The 16381-nt window shown below is 43.1% G+C and overlaps 1 protein-coding gene across 1 annotated transcript in view; it reads left to right on the forward strand.

The window, feature by feature from the left end:
• The window catches only part of eprs1 (glutamyl-prolyl-tRNA synthetase 1), a 57917-nt gene that overhangs the window by 9813 nt on the left and 31723 nt on the right, over positions 1-16381 (forward strand). Inside the window, exons 6-15 of the mRNA XM_083759556.1 lie at positions 524-624; positions 814-940; positions 1478-1670; positions 2342-2513; positions 2921-3154; positions 3434-3518; positions 5131-5190; positions 14855-14965; positions 15123-15259; positions 16096-16303. Coding sequence (XP_083615682.1) covers positions 524-624; positions 814-940; positions 1478-1670; positions 2342-2513; positions 2921-3154; positions 3434-3518; positions 5131-5190; positions 14855-14965; positions 15123-15259; positions 16096-16303 — 1428 coding nt within the window. The remainder of the gene's footprint in view (positions 1-523; positions 625-813; positions 941-1477; positions 1671-2341; positions 2514-2920; positions 3155-3433; positions 3519-5130; positions 5191-14854; positions 14966-15122; positions 15260-16095; positions 16304-16381) is intronic.

The following is a 16381-nucleotide window of genomic DNA, read 5'->3' on the forward strand; positions in this document are numbered from 1 at the left end:
ACAAGCTCGTATCGCGCCACTCGGTGGCGCGATATGAGCTTGTAGATCTGCTATTTTTCAATAGCTAAAGCATAACATGATGCCGACACCAAAATGGGTGCCCGGTCAGAATGTGTTAAGTCCAACGTAAGCCCCCCATCAGCCCCACATGATTAAGGCCAACGTAAGCCCCCCACCAGCCCCACATGATTTTGGTGTTTGTACTTTTTGTAGCCCTAAAATCTGGAAGGGACTTTGCAATGGCTTTCCTCGTCAAATGAACACATTTTCACTGTAAGGTTTTGGCTTGATAAAATTATGTGAGTGAGAGAGTTTAACATTTTGTTTTACGACATAAATGTATTGGCTTAAATAACACAAGGAAATTACGTCTCAGAATCCACATGGAAACGTAGTGGTTCCAAAATGTCGATCTCAGACTTCATTTGACTAGCCTGTCACCGCTTCACCGACGTATGACGCGTGTATGTGTGTGTGTGTGTGTGTGTGTGTGTGTGTGTGTGTGTGTGTGTGTGTGAGACAGTCAGAGGAGAGGGAGAAAAAACAGGATGTGGGAAAATTTGTGGAGCTGCCAGGAGCTGAGATGGGAAAAGTCGTGGTCCGCTTTCCCCCAGAGGCCAGCGGGTAAAACACAACTTATCTTTAAAATAATTACATTAATACTTATGCAAAAGTATTGTAACAAGGCTGTGTTCATGTGTAATGTGATGCTATTGGTTTGTCCCACCACTCTGTTAGTCATTGTGATTCCTAATCATTAATAAGTTTCTCAACTATGTACTCTCTCTGTCCTTTGTTGTGCCCCCTGCCCAGGTACCTGCACATTGGCCATGCCAAGGCTGCTCTGCTGAACCAGCACTACCAGGTGACCTTTAAAGGCAAGCTCATCATGCGCTTCGATGACACCAACCCCGAGAAGGAGAAGGAGGACTTTGAGAAGGTGAGGTGTTCCAGACTCCAGTCTGGTTGTTGTGACAGTGATGCCATATTCACGGTACACCATAATGCGGTTCAATACTCACTTTTTGGTTTAGCAATTTTCATTTTGCCTTATTACTTTACACACATGTCTTACTGAACTGGCTCTATGTTGCTGCAGAAAATGTAAATGTATCATTCTGAAGGACCAGCAGAGCAGAATAACCACTGTTCATGTAATCACCATGATTTTACTGGCTTTTTTTTAATGGAACAGTACCACTACCATTATCATCATACTCCTGGCATTGCAAAGTAAGTAATGCAGTAAATGTTAGCAAGCTTGGTTGGCACTGCTATCGTTACTGTCTACTACACAAAGCCTCCGCACATCTGCTGAAAAGAATCGTTAACAGATTAGTTTGACTGTGAGCGTATTGAATAAAATAATTAGAACCAGTTTCACAATGGAACCCTGCCTATCGAACCCCAACCCTACAATTGTCCTCATCATGTCTTCTCTCTCGATCTCTCCCTGTGCTGTCTGTCTCCTGTCCAGGTGATCCTGGAGGACGTGTCCCTGCTGCAGATCCATCCGGACCAGTTCACCTACACCAGCGACCACTTCCCCAACATCCAGCGTCTGGCGGAGCAGCTGCTCACGGAGGGCAAAGCCTACATCGACGACACGCCACCAGAGCAGATGAAGCTGGAGAGAGAGCAGCGCTTCGAGTCCAAGAACCGCAGCAACTGTATGTTAAGCCATTTTATACATTGGCTATTCAAAAGTTGCAGAGATACCATCTCATAACCCGTTACTTCGTGCCGCACTATGCGCTTGTAGATCTGCTATTTTAGATTTTTCTTTTAACATTTTTGTAAATCTTTGACTATAATATTTAATTTAACAGTTTGACTGCGGAAAACGATTTACCAGACTTTTAATCAACCCCCCTTCACTGCCGAGATTGTTGTATTACCTTTAGAGCATACGCTGAATTATTTGGGCTTTTAATCCGCGAAAATCGAGCGAAAAAAGCTTCCCCCGTTTGTTATGAACGGCCGGACCACCCGCCATCTTGGTACACCCGGAAGACGCAGCACAGGAGCCTCCTCCATGAGGCGTTGCACCCCATGCATTTCCATTGGCCTCAATTTCCCAGAAGCCCTAGCAGCCCACAGCATGTGACGATTTCCGGTTTCGTCATCAAAGCGAATGCATCTAGTCTCTATCTCCGCGACGAAGACGGATTTTCTTTTTATTTATTACAATACAGCGGATTAAACACATAAAACAAAAGTCGCGTATGTCCGATATGGCAGCGACATTAACCTGGAGTAATCCATTCAAAGCACGGAAACTGTTAATTTCATATTTAAAGCAAATCTAATGTTCTCTCTTTCCCTGTCTCTCTCTCTCTAGCGGTAGAGCAGAACTTTAAGATGTGGGAGGAGATGAAGGCTGGGTCAGTGCGCGGTCAGACTTGCTGCATGAGAGCCAAGATCGACATGGCGTCCAACAACGGCTGCCTGAGAGACCCCACCCTCTACCGCTGCAAGAACGCTCCCCATCCCCGCACAGGCACCAGTTACAAGTACTGCCACCTCTGATGCTTTTAACCCATTCTGACCTGAGATCAGATTCTAAAAATGTCTATTACATCCTGACAGTTTCATTATTAACCCATTCTGACCTGAGATCAGATTCTAAAAGTGTCTTAGATTTTTCAAAAATAGCAGACCTACAAGCTCGTATCGCGCCACTCGGTGGCGCGATATGAGCTTGTAGATCTGCTATTTTTCAATAGCTAAAGCATAACATGATGCCGACACCAAAATGGGTGCCCGGTCAGAATGGGTTAACCAGTTACAGCATTAAAACAACATAGTCCAGTAACAACACAGCCTCATCCCATCTTTAACTATTGATAATCGGGTACTGTACACCTTCAGATTTTGTTTGTGTAAGCTGATTTACTCACTGGTATTTCTCCCTCTCTAGGGTGTACCCAACGTACGACTTTGCCTGTCCCATCGTGGACAGTGTAGAGGGGGTGACCCACGCCCTGAGGACCACGGAGTACCATGACCGCGATGACCAGTTCTACTGGGTGATCGATGCACTGCGACTCAGGAAGCCCTACATCTGGGAGTATGCCAGGCTCAACCTCAACAACACTGTTCTGTCCAAGAGGAAGCTCACCTGGTTTGTGGACCAGGGCTATGTCGATGGCTGGTGAGTTCTTCTTCAGGCCTAATTGTTAAAGTGTCTGTGTGTGTGCGTGTGTGTACACGCAGTCTGAACATGCACCCTCTATAATGAACCATCAACTCGCCTCACCAAGCTTCACAACGATGGGTACTAGGTTTGGGAAATTACCATAACCCAACAACCTAACAAAAGCCTGTCTGCCCTTTAAAGATTTCCCCAACATTGCGTTCATGAACTGTCCCTTTCCTCCGTCTTTATTAAATGTCTTCCTCCTGATCCCATGTTGTCTCTCATCTCCTCCAGGGACGACCCTCGTTTCCCCACCGTCCGAGGAGTGCTGAGAAGAGGAATGACTGTCGAGGGCCTCAAACAGTTTATCGCTGCTCAGGTAAATTGGCTTGTCACCTTTGCACACAAGTACACTGTAGAATCCAGGGACTGGCTTTATTACTAGGCCCTAATAATAGCTTCAATGTACAGGTCGGCGGTGGCTCAGGGGTAGAGTGGCTGGATGGTAACCGCAAGGTTGCCTGTTCGAACCCGGGCTTCCCCAGAGTTAGTCTCGAAGACTGAGCTTCTCTTCTTCCCAGCTAAATCCTGCCCTATGCGGGAGCTAACTATTTCCGTAGACAACGCCCTGGTAACGTCTGTCCCAACAGCCAGGAATCTTGGTGTTGTCCTGGACAGTCAGCTCTCGTTCAAACCTCACATCACAGCTGTCACTCGATCCTGTAGGTTCACACTCTATAACATACGACGAATTAGACCGTTCCTCACCCAGGAATCAGCCCAGCTCCTAATCCAGACAACAGTCTTATCAAAACTCGACTACTGTAACTCCCTCCTTACTGGCCTACCAGCATGTGCACTTAAGCCTCTCCAGCTGATCCAAAATGCAGCAGCTCGCTTGGTCTTCAACCAGCCAAAATTCTCACATGTCTCCCCCCTGCTCCGCTCCCTCCACTGGCTCCCGGTCGCTGCCCGCACAGAATACAAAACTCTGATGCTGGCATTCAAAGCAACCAAAGGTATGGCTCCCCCATATCTTACAAGTATGATTGAACCCTACAAACCCTCCCGCGCACTCAGATCAGCCAACGCAGGGAAGCTGGAAGTACCCTCACTAAAAACGCCGGGACAACGCTCCACACGTCCCAAACTCTTCTCCCTTCTGGCTCCAAAACTGTGGAATGCACTTCCCATTGCAGTCAGAACTGCAGCATCACTCCCAATCTTCCGCCGTAGCCTGAAAACCCACCTTTTCAGACTCCATCATGGCCCTTAGCACTTACCCTAAACCCTTAGATAGCATTTCTGTTGGATTATATAGCATTTGATACAGACTTATAGCATGTTATGTAGACAGCACTGTAATTGTATTGTATGTAGTCATAGCACGCCATAGTACACATATATAGCATAGTAGTAAAGATGTATAGTTTATATGTATAGTGTATGTATAGTTTCACTATATAAATATTCCACTGTTACTTTCTTAGCTTACGCATGTTTCATGATAAATGCTTTTTATGTGATGTATTCCCATGCTTTGTTCTTGCTTAAATGTAAGTCGCTCTGGATTAAGAGCGTCTGCTAAATGCCTAAATTGTAATTGTAAATTGTCCTTGAGCAAGACACTGAACCACAAATTGCTCCTGATGTGCTGGCTGGTGCCTGGCATGGTTTCCGCTGCCATCGGTGTATGAATGGGTGTGTGAATGGGTGAATTGATGCACAATCTATGTAAAGCGCCGATGGATGGATGGATGGATAGACTGACAGACAGACAAACAGAACTTGTATTGATCTATTCAGGTGTGAGGTGTTTACATGACTATTTCCAGAATTTCAGTTGCCTAAAAAAAATATGTAATCAATGATGTAATATAAATGATGCATATAAAATGGGTTCTATACAATTTCTTTCTATAAACCAGTGGTTCTCAAATGGTTTGGCACAAATTCCATTAAAATGTCTTTATTTCTGTCTCTCTGCCCAGGGAGGATCCAGGTCAGTGGTGAACATGGAGTGGGACAAGATCTGGGCCTTTAACAAGAAGGTGCGTTTGATTTATCCTCTCTGTATCCCACCCCCTTTTTGCAGCGGCAAGGACTGGCAGATGTTGTGAGACTGTGAAACATATGAAATACACAAATATCATTACTTTAATGAGGAGAGACTGGTTTTTTGTCACTGTACCACACTTAATTGTAGTTATTTGGTAGTTACTGGATCAGTGGAGTGAAGAGGATTTAGTTTTAATTCTTTATTACAAGTTGTCTTAATTCCAGGGCATTCATTATAGCTGGAAGTATTATAATTTTTTTGAGTCCCCAGTTGGTTTTGATACAGCGTATATCAAAGTTTCCAGTGTTTAACCCATTCTGACCGGGCACCCATTTTGGTGTCGGCATCATGTTATGCTTTAGCTATTGAAAAATAGCAGATCTACAAGCTCGTATCGCGCCACCGAGTGGCGCGATACGAGCTTGTAGGTCTGCTATTTTTGAAAAATCGAAGAGCGACTGACATTTTTAGAATCTGATCTCAGGTCAGAATTGGTTCATCAGACCAGTGTGTGTCCGGCGGAAACCTCGTATGAATCTGATCTCAGGTCAGAATGGGTTAACTCCTTGTGTATTGGGTAGTCCATAAACTGTATCCAAAAGTTTGGAAGAATCTAGCTAAACATGTTTTATTCACTTTATTGTACAGTACCTTGTCTTTTTGAAGAACTCCTGTAGCCATGCCCGAGATAACATGAATGTACCTTTGCACAGGTAGCCATGTCCGAGATAACGAGACTGGATACATTAGAGTTAATCTAGAATTTAAAACAATATACATTATTTTATTTTAGCTCCGTTGCTAGCCACCATGTAAGAAACAGCCAAAATCCCCGCGTGCACACTGTTTTTATTGACATTATGGCTCATAATGATATGAAGTAGGCATGATGGTGCCTAATAAAACATTAATAGTTTCACTTTCAGCCTAAACTACAAGACCTATTCTTCTATTCAATTCAATTCAATTCAATTTTATTATAGTGTCAAATCACAACGAGTTGTCTCAAGACACTTTACAACCAACAAAGATCCACCCAGAGCAAGCAATATTGCGAATTTGCGACAGTGGCAACGAAAAACTCCCCTTTTAGGAGAGGAGAAAAGAACGTCAGGCAGAACCAGACTCTGGGGTGGGCGGCCATCTGCCTCGACCGTGTCGGGGGGGGTAGAGGGAGAGAGAGAGAGATAGACAGAGAGAAATAGACAGAAATAGACAGGTGGGCTCCGTGGAGGGGTCTGGTCCACATCTGGTCCACATCTGGTCGAGCTCTGTGAGGCCGGGTCCAGGTCACACTTCTGGTGGGCTCCATGAAGAGGCCTGATCCACGGTCACGCTCATTCAGTCAGTTGGGGGTTAGTATTAGAGGTCCACAGAACTGCGACGGGGAGGACGAAAAGAGACTCCGGGGAGAGATTCCCCGGATGTTGGATTAGTGGCAGGCCTTACTGGAGCCTATATAGTGTATATTACAAGTACTGCTGGGAGACAGACCCACACAACAATGTACGACCATGGTATCCAGCCAGACTTGGAGACAACCCTAGCTATAGGCTTTGTCGTAGAGAAAGGTTTTCAACCTAGTCTTGAATGTGCAGAGCGTGTCAGCCCCACGGACCGAAGCCGGGAGAAGGTTCCACAGCTGAGGTGCCTGGGACCTAAACGCCCTGCCTCCTATTGTAACTTTTGATATTTTTGGAACAGTAAGCATTTTTGCATACTGTAGACGCACTGGTGTTCTATTTGGTTTGTAAGGATCAATGAGATCTTTGAGATATTGTGGTGCCTGACCATTGAGAGCTTTGTAGGTAAGAAGAAGAATTTTGAACTCTATTCTGTGTTTGACAGGGAGCCAGTGTAGAGAGGCCAGTGAAGGAGTGATATGGTCTCTTCTTCTGGTACCTGTCAGCACACGCGCCGCAGCATTTTGAACTAGCTGTAGGCTTTTCAGAGACTTACCTGGGCAGCCTGATAATAGCGAGTTGCAGTAGTCCAGCCTTGAGGTAACAAATGCGTGGACAAGTTTTTCTGCGTCTATTTTGGATAGGATGTGCCTAACCTTTGCAATATTTCGCAGGTGAAAAAAGGCAGTCTTTGAGATTTGTTTGATGTGCGATTTGAAATACATATCTTGATCAAAGGTAACTCCCAGATTCTTTACAGTGGCCTTGGAGGCCAAGGTAATGCCATCTAGAGAAAAGTTCTCATCGGCTAGCTTGTCTCTTAGGGGCTTAGGGCCGATCACGATAATTTCCGTTTTGTCAGAGTTGAGGAGTAGGTAATTACGGCTCATCCAACTCTTTATGTCTTTAAGACAAGCTTGAAGTTTGACTAATTGATCCGTTTCGTTCGGTTTCATCGATAGATATAATTGAGTGTCGTCCGCGTAACAATGGAAATTCTTCTCTGCTCATGTTGCAAATTCGGCTGGCACTCGCCGCACCTAACGCCCCCCTGGCATCTAAACAATTAAGAACTGACACATTTATTCATACCTATCTCAAATAGTTGGCTACTATGAAGTGAAATTTGAGAATCGGTGTTCGGAGAAGTCATTGAATACATGAACGAGGCTATTATTTACTGTATAACATCAGGCTTCATGTGTTCTAGTATCTATCAGTCAACCTGCTTGCCTTTACAAGCGAGTAATGGACTCATCGCTCTGCTTGCATGGCTTTTTGGATCTTCACTGTTTTGTTTCACATCCCATCCTCCGCTCACCACCTCTCCTTGCTCTCTACTAACCTTTTAACACAAAAAATGCTGGAAACGTATCCATACGCTTTATTAATATCGAACGCCGTACGCGCGAAGCGTATGTATACGTTTTATACGTTTTTTTATTGCTTACTGTACATCAACGTCCTATGCTCCAGGACACCGAGGAAAATAACAGCGATCGTCTCCAGGAAGCTCCAATATGTGATCCGGGAGTAAAAAGCCCCTCCCTCCTGAAAAGAGGTCTGTCTGTGGCGAAGACGCTCCCTCCTCCAATGCCTCCATTACACGTATGGGTCTGCACGGCAACGGCATAGACCAACGCAGATGTCAGGGCATCTAAAATGGAGTTACCCATACTCTAGTAGTAGTCTAGTGTCTGTGAATACACTCGATTCCCCCTCCCCTCCTGTTTCTACATGGTTTCTCCCGAGGAATCTTTGTGGGGGGAGTCTGAGTCTCTTCTGCCCGGATCGCATTGCAGTTTGAGTTCCCTGGCCCCAGGCCACACTGCGCCTTGTAATCGCCTTGCACCGCTCTCTCATTCTCGGAAAAAGATATAACGCAGTCGTGTCGATTTGCCCTCTGCCAGTATATAAACCAAGAATAATCTTCAACGATCGCCATTTCATAACGTTTTCAACACGCACACGGCACACGCCATGATCAACTAACTGCCTGGCTACGTCTTCAGTCTTCACCAGCCATCGCTATCCGTTGTGTGGATCGCCATCGCGTCTTCACTTTGTTTGTTTGGGCAAGAAGCACGATCAGCGATGGAAAAGAGCTTTATATCCACGGCAGATAAGTAATGACGTATTATCGAAGGACCGCCATGATCAACTTACTGCCTACGTCTTCGTCAGCCAATGCAGCCATCATCGCTATCCGTTGTGTGATTGTGGATGTAGGCTATATCCACGGTATCGAGAGAGACGCCCGGCTGTGATATAGGTCTTATCACTACAATTATAATGAATAAAAAGGCTACAATCACACAACGGATAGCGATGGCTGCATTGGCTGGTGACAACGTAGCCTCGGTCCCAGGCAGTTAGTTGATCATGGCGGTCCCTCGATAATACGTCATTACTTATCTGCCGTGGATAAAACTCTTTTCCATCGCTGATCTCTGCTTCTTTGCCCAAACAAAGTGAAGATAGCGTTGTCCAACAAAGCAGCCAGTTATTTGATCATCTCTCTCTCCTGTGCTTCTTTCCTCAAACATGTCCAGACATGTCAACCTCAACCACTAAACTCACCGATCCAGTAACGCATCTCACCGTTATACTATCGTTCTGAAGGCAGATATAAAAATAAACATAAATAAATTATTGTCATATACATACTACACACTGAATGAAAGCCCTAATTGTCTACTTTTAGGAGGAAAACAAATACATAATATTGATCCCATGTACAGTTTGTCAGTAGGATATTGAATGCAGTTGTTCAGGTCCAACTATTATTCACAAAATAAGGCCTATAGCGACATGTACATATTATATACCGTATGAAACAGAAGACCCTCTGCTTTCATAAGAAAAAAACTAATACTGTAATAATAATAAAAATCACACCCCTGTGAAGTGAGCATTTCCTCATGAAGTTATCATAGCGAGTTATAAAGGTTTAAAGTCACAGAGATTGACAGGCAGATATAAACATAAATAAATTATTATCATATACATACTACACACTGAATGAAAGCCCTGAATGTCTACTTTTAGGAGGAAAACAAATATACAAATATATACAAATATAGTTTGTCAGTAATTGGCTATTGAATGCAGCTTGCGCCCACCAGAGAGGATTTCAGAAAATGCATGGACCAGAAGAACTATTATTCACAAAATAAGGCCTATAGCGAAATGTACATACTATATACCGTATGAAACAGAAGACTCTCTGCTTTCATAAGAAAAATACTTCTACTGTAATAATAATGAAAATCACACCCCTGTGAAGTGAGCAGTGCAATGTTGCGCAACATTGCACTGCTCACTTCACAGGGGTGTGATTTTCATTATTATTACAGTAGAAGTATTTTTCTTATGAAAGCAGAGAGTCTTCTGTTTCATACGGTATATAGTATGTACATTTCGCTATAGGCCTTATTTTGTGAATAATAGTTCTTCTGGTCCATGCATTTTCTGAAATCCTCTCTGGTGGGCGCAAGCTGCATTCAATAGCCAATTACTGACAAACTATACATGGGACCATGTGTATTTGTTTTCCTCCTAAAAGTAGACATTCAGGGCTTTCATTCAGTGTGTAGTATGTATATGATATTATTTGTGTTCATTTTTATATCTGTCTGTCAATGTCTGTCAACTTCAACCTTCCATATCTCTGCTGTTTTTTCAAAAGAGCAGCGTGCTGCGAAAAGCAGGTGTTAGAAAAAGGTCAATATCTCCAGAATGGAAGATGGTAGAATCATAATTTTTTTTTAAAATTGAAGTGGACTAGTTTGGCTTCCTTTTGATTTATGCGGTGTGATTCTCGCTATAAGAGGCCCCTCGCTGTGGGCCCCGAAAAAGTTCAGAAGTCCCAATGTTAATCGCTCAGCACCACCAAGCCTGAGCAAATAGAAAACTCTAGCAATCAATGTGTTAACCATCATTATGTCCGGACACTGACAAATGTGTCTGTGGCAAGACTTGGCCTCATCCATGGCAAATTCTACAGTTTGCACATCATTATAATGTTCTGATTTTGATCATAAGACCCAATTACTGAATGTCAGTCCAGTATTTACTAAAACAGTGACACTATGTATTGGCATTCTTTTTTTTTTTGAAGACCCCCATAACTCTTGAGAGTGTAGAAATGAAAGCGGCTGCTCCTCCCTGCCACATGTCATTTGGTCATTCAGTTGGTGGTCATGCTGCGTCCTTTCCTCCATGGTGAGCTGCTGTGTTTGTCTGGCTCCATGCGCTTCTTGCCCTGAAGCCTTAAGGCTCATTCATAGTCTGGACTTTCGGTGGTGAGGTGACCACCGCTCCAGTGGTGAGGTGACCACCGGAGCTGAAATAACGTTGAGCGGTGGTGAGTAAAAACAGAGAGAAGGGCGGTGGCGGTGGTTTGCTCTTCACCGTGACGTCATGTTGTAGTTCGGTGGTCACCTCACCACCGAGAACCCATACTATGAATGAGCCCTAACTTGCATTTCATCACTTCATCACTGTGTTGCTCAATGAAAAGAACCAATTTTCAACCAAAATTATATTATTTCCATCAAATGGTTGTTGCTGAATATACGAATGAATATATATATATAGTTATTTTTTCTGTGATAAATAACATAATGTTGCCCTTTGTGTTAAATAGTTATGATTAGTACATTTAGTGACTGATTCATGATTTAAACCCTCATCTACCAGTCCTCACCATGTTCATCAACATTATCGACCAAACTAGCTTTTTGGGGGGTTTTCTATTAAATGTACATTGTACAAGTCATGTTCGCGTGTCGTGATACATCAGACTAGTGGAGCCAACTACAATATGATCAGACTGGCTTTTTCCAAATGCTGGTGGTGTTGCAGATAGTAAAGTCAAGGTCACCGGTGGTGTCGCTTCAAATTGGGACCGTGCGGGCTGAAAACCGCAGCATATACACTCAACCACTAGATAGGGCTGTGGCGAATTTAACCTCTGAATGTATAACAATCTTTTACACTTTTAAGAGTTTAAATGAACACTGCATTATACAGAGTACACTACAGGTCTAAAACAAAGTAAGTAACTTAGTACAGCAGTGCTAGTCTAGTCTAGTACCAGATCGCTCACTGGTGAAGGAAAAGACACTTCGCAGATGCAATAGTTCCGTAGATGAAGACACCAGGACAGGAAGTAATGTAATGTAGGTCAGCCATTCTGTGTGAACATGTCTCTACCTTGTCTATCTGTCTTTCCCTCTCTCCCTTGTCTCCTGCCTTACACTATGTCCCTCTCTCTCTGTTGCTTAGACACTTTCTCATTTGATTTCTTTCTCATACTTATAACTTCGCTCTCACACACACACACACGCACGCACACACACACACACACACACACACACACACACACACACACACACACACACACACACACACACACACACACACACACACACACACACACACACACGCACACACACTGTTCCTCTCCTGTCTTTGACATTAAGCTGCATCTCACTCTTCTGTTTCCAAGCTGCCAGTTAGCTGTTTGAAGGTACTCCTCCTCCTCTCTTCTTCTCCTTTATCTCCTCCTCCTTCCTCCATGATCACCTCCCTGCTCCTCTCTGCTCCTTCCATCCCAGCAGCCCTCTCTCCAGAGCAGGACCATAATACAATACATGGCATTATCATTTCACCGCTTCAGCCATATAGCATAAATAGACTATCTAATGGATTGATTTTCACGTATGTTTACATTTCCTCTGTAGTCATTCAAAATGTTAACCAACTTTACTAAATGATGAATAATTGAGTCAATGTTGGCTAAAGATTGAACCTCATGCAGCGTCATTAATTTTACCCAGGTGTGAATGATGAATCCCTTTTGATCAGACATGGGAGGTGCATGGCCGATTGGTTATTAACATAGGTAACGCCCCCTAATCACTATATAAAGAGATCATGATCATATTCATAACATAACTTTGACCAAACATAACCACACAGTCAAATTCAGTTTGTCCCCTTCTATCTGTTACGTTGGTCCTGGCCAACTAAATCTTAAACAATAGAACCTCCTAATAATGTTTGAAGTACAGTTTTTCCAGCTTGTGGGGTGGCTAGTGATAATTAATTGTCTGGCTGAGATTTAGTCTGCAAAGGCTCGGTCCTTGGTTTTACTTGACTGCTGTTTGGCTTAGCCAATAATCCAGTGCCTTGTTGAGATCAGAATCAAGAATCAATACATCTTTATTGTCGCATCACATTAAAAGTGAAATCTTTTTTTTTTTTAATATAGTTTTTATCCCACGGTTTTGCAACCCAGTGTCAATTATCTAATGTAATCATGGACGCTACACTTCCTCTGCCAACCTGGGGGGTCAACGGACTGACCTCATGCTTCCTTCTATGCATGAGGAGTCCAAGCTGCTTCTTTTACCTGACGGGAGCCGGACGTAGCGCGTGAAAGGAACGCGTTATTCCGACCAATTCCTTTCCCCTCCATCAGGCGCCCAGGGGGAGGTAGTTTAGAGACCAGGATTACTGCAAGTTTTTTGTGAGCGTTCCTACCCTAGGGGACACGGGGAGAACATGCAAACTCCACACAGAAAGGCCCTTTCGCCAAACCCCGCCTCGGGTGTTGGCGCTGACGCGGAAGAGAGAACACACCCACAGCGCCTACAGCGTCCCCAGCGGGAATGTTCACTGCAGTTAAAAGATAGAGAAAAACAAAGTGTGTACACTGTGTAGTACATGAATAATCTACATGATGTATGCATAAATATTAATAATGGGTCTTAAATGTTGATGTAGCCTACACGTATAATATAAAGGAGTCTATTAAATACAACCGATTAGTCTTTTTGATGTGAGGTGATTAATTTATTTTTGTTATTATTTTGGGGATTAAATACAACCGATTAGTCTTTTTGATGTGAAGTGATTAATTTATTTTTGTTATTATTTTGGGGATTAAATACAACCGATTAGTCTTTTTGATGTGAAGTGATTAATTTTTTTTTATTATTTTGGGGATTAAATACAACCGATTAGTCTTTTTGATGTGAAGTGATTCATTTATTTTTGTTATTATTTTGGGGATTTAGAGATGAAGTTGCTTTCCAGGTCTCTTTTGAAAAGTTTGATAAAGTTCCTCTGTTGATGTATTGTTTCTCTCCTTCCTCTTTGGCACCGTGCCACTCCATTCACTCTAGCTCTTTTCATGCACTCAGGCCAAACATATTACAACCAACCAGTATTACTACCGCCACCACCACTGTGTACCAATTCCTGCAAAGTGTTTGACTCAAGTGATTTTCACAGAAGAGAAAAGGGTGACAGCCATTCAAATCTGTGCAGGACCCTGTAAGTGGATGTGACAAAGATCATTTCAAGCACTCAATTACTTTTTATTGCATACAGTCAGTGTGAATGCACCTTAACCCTCTAAGACCCAGCGTTGCTTTTTAGCAACAAATTTATTTAATTTAATTACTAAATTATTATAATTTTTTTCTGTTCTTTTTTCACCTAAACGTCATCAGCGATGTTCATTGCAATGCAATTTCAATGCCATTGGTCATGATATTTGCATATAAATACCCCCCACAGAGGCTGAAATTCACACAAATTAAAAATGTCTGGACTCTGTGCGATTTTGAACAAGACTTTTGACCTTTACCCTAATAAAAGTAGGTAAAATAATTGTAATATATGTTTTTTTGTGATCATTAGAATGTCTAGAACATGTTTTATTCATTATTGTGAAAGATATCCCCAAAATGTAAATTATTAATTTATTATATTATATATTTATTATTTAAAAAAAAATTACAAACTTTTTTTTTTTTTTTTTTAACATATTTTTTAGTCTTAGTCCTAGTAGTACAAAGTAGTAGTAAGGTTGAAATCTATTTTAATTAATGCGGGTGTTCGAGAGTATAAATGAGAGCCAAAAGGTTCTTGTATAGCCATGCATGCTCTGCTGTGCTTTCTGTGTCATTGCATCCTTAGTCATATTCAGCACCAATCAACGCCTCGTTCCTTTTGGATGCATCCGCTGTGATTTCCTGCGTATTTTCAATTTAATAATGCATTATTAAAAAGAAAATACTCATTATACAGAGAAAATACAGTGTGCGGGTGTATTCTATACTGTTCAGGTGTTTACCTGCTGACAGCCCCCCCCCCCTCTGTGTGTGTGTGTGTGTGTGTGTGCGTGCGTGTGCGTGTGTGTGCGTGCATGTCTGTGTGTGTGCGTGTGCGTGTGTGCAGGTAATAGACCCGGTGGCTCCCAGATACACAGCGTTGTCCAGCTCATATGTGGTCCCTGTTCACGTCCCTGAAGCCGCTGAGGAGATGACGGAGGCTGCCAAACACCCCAAGGTATTCCTTTCCTCAACCTAACGCACACACTCCCAATTCTCAAGAATGAGTGGTATAAACGTACCTGTAAGAAATTGCAATATAACAAAAAAATAAACCTATTTTAGTGCTCCCAAATCATTGCAGATGGGTCTTGTGTATCTGTCCTTGTGTCCAGAATGAGGAGGTGGGGAAGAAGGAGGTGTGGTACGGACCCCGGGTGCTGGTGGAGGGAGGAGACGCAGAGACCTTCAAGGAGGGCGAGATGGTGACCTTCATCAACTGGGGGAACCTCGTCATCACCAAAATCAATAAGTAGGTTGGAAGGACAACGAACAGCTAAGCAGAAGCGCTCAGTTTGTCATTGTTGTGAAGTTATGACTTTACATTTCCATTCAAACAGCCACATTTGCAGACAGATTCTATTCCGTTTGATTCTACCTTTTTTAATTTGTGCCCCTAGTACCTACCTTTCATTGTTGACCTTTTTACTCTTGTTGGATCCTTGTTTGTCATTGATGGCGGGTGTGGGTGCCATTGATGGAATATTCCATCATTTAAGAGTTTTTATTGATTTAGTTCGATCCCGTATGAATAGCTCTGGGTTGGTAGACGATTGATTTTTTTATTTTTGATAATTAAATGTATAATTATTACACATCTTTATACTGTGTGCTTAACCCATTTTGGGCGGGAACCCCTTTTGATGTTAGCATTATGTTATGCTTTAGCTATTGAAAAATAGCAGATCTACAAGCTCGTAGCGCGCCACCGAGTGGCGCGCTACGAGCTTGTAGGTCTGCTATTTTTGAAAAATCGAAGAACGACTGACATAGAAACATGGCTTTTTCAGAAAACTGTCAGGATGTAGAAGACATTTTTAGAATCTGATCTCAGGTCAGAATAGGATAATAGGCCCAGGCCGTAGCGTAACGGTCTGGGCACCGGACTGGTGATCCAGTCACGGTGTGCCGCGGGTTCGACTCCCGGACCCGACACGGCCTTTACCGCATGTCATCCCCCCATCTCTCTCCCGTTTCCTCTCAGCCTACTTTCTATCCCTTAAAAAAATCAATAAAGGCGTAAGCCGCAAAAGAATATCTTAAAAAAAAAAAAGAATAGGATAATATACACATAACTCCTCCATCCAGGGATTCCAGTGGTAAGGTGCTGGCCATGGAGGCTCGTCTGAACCTGGACAACAAGGACTTCAAGAAGACCACCAAGATCACCTGGCTGGCGCAGACGGAGCGAGCCCCACTGCTCCCTACCATCTGTGTCAACTACCTCCACCTCATCTCCAAGCCTGTCCTGGGGAAAGAGGACGACTTCAAACAGTACATCAACAAAGAAACCAAGGTATACGTTTTGATTCAAACAGTACATCAACAAAGAAACCAAGGTATACCTTTTGAGTTGGGAGTGTCTGCTGTGTGC

Source organism: Protomyctophum parallelum (genome assembly GCF_964188405.1).
Source record: "Protomyctophum parallelum genome assembly, chromosome: 2".
Taxonomy (NCBI): Eukaryota; Metazoa; Chordata; class Actinopteri; order Myctophiformes; family Myctophidae; genus Protomyctophum; species Protomyctophum parallelum.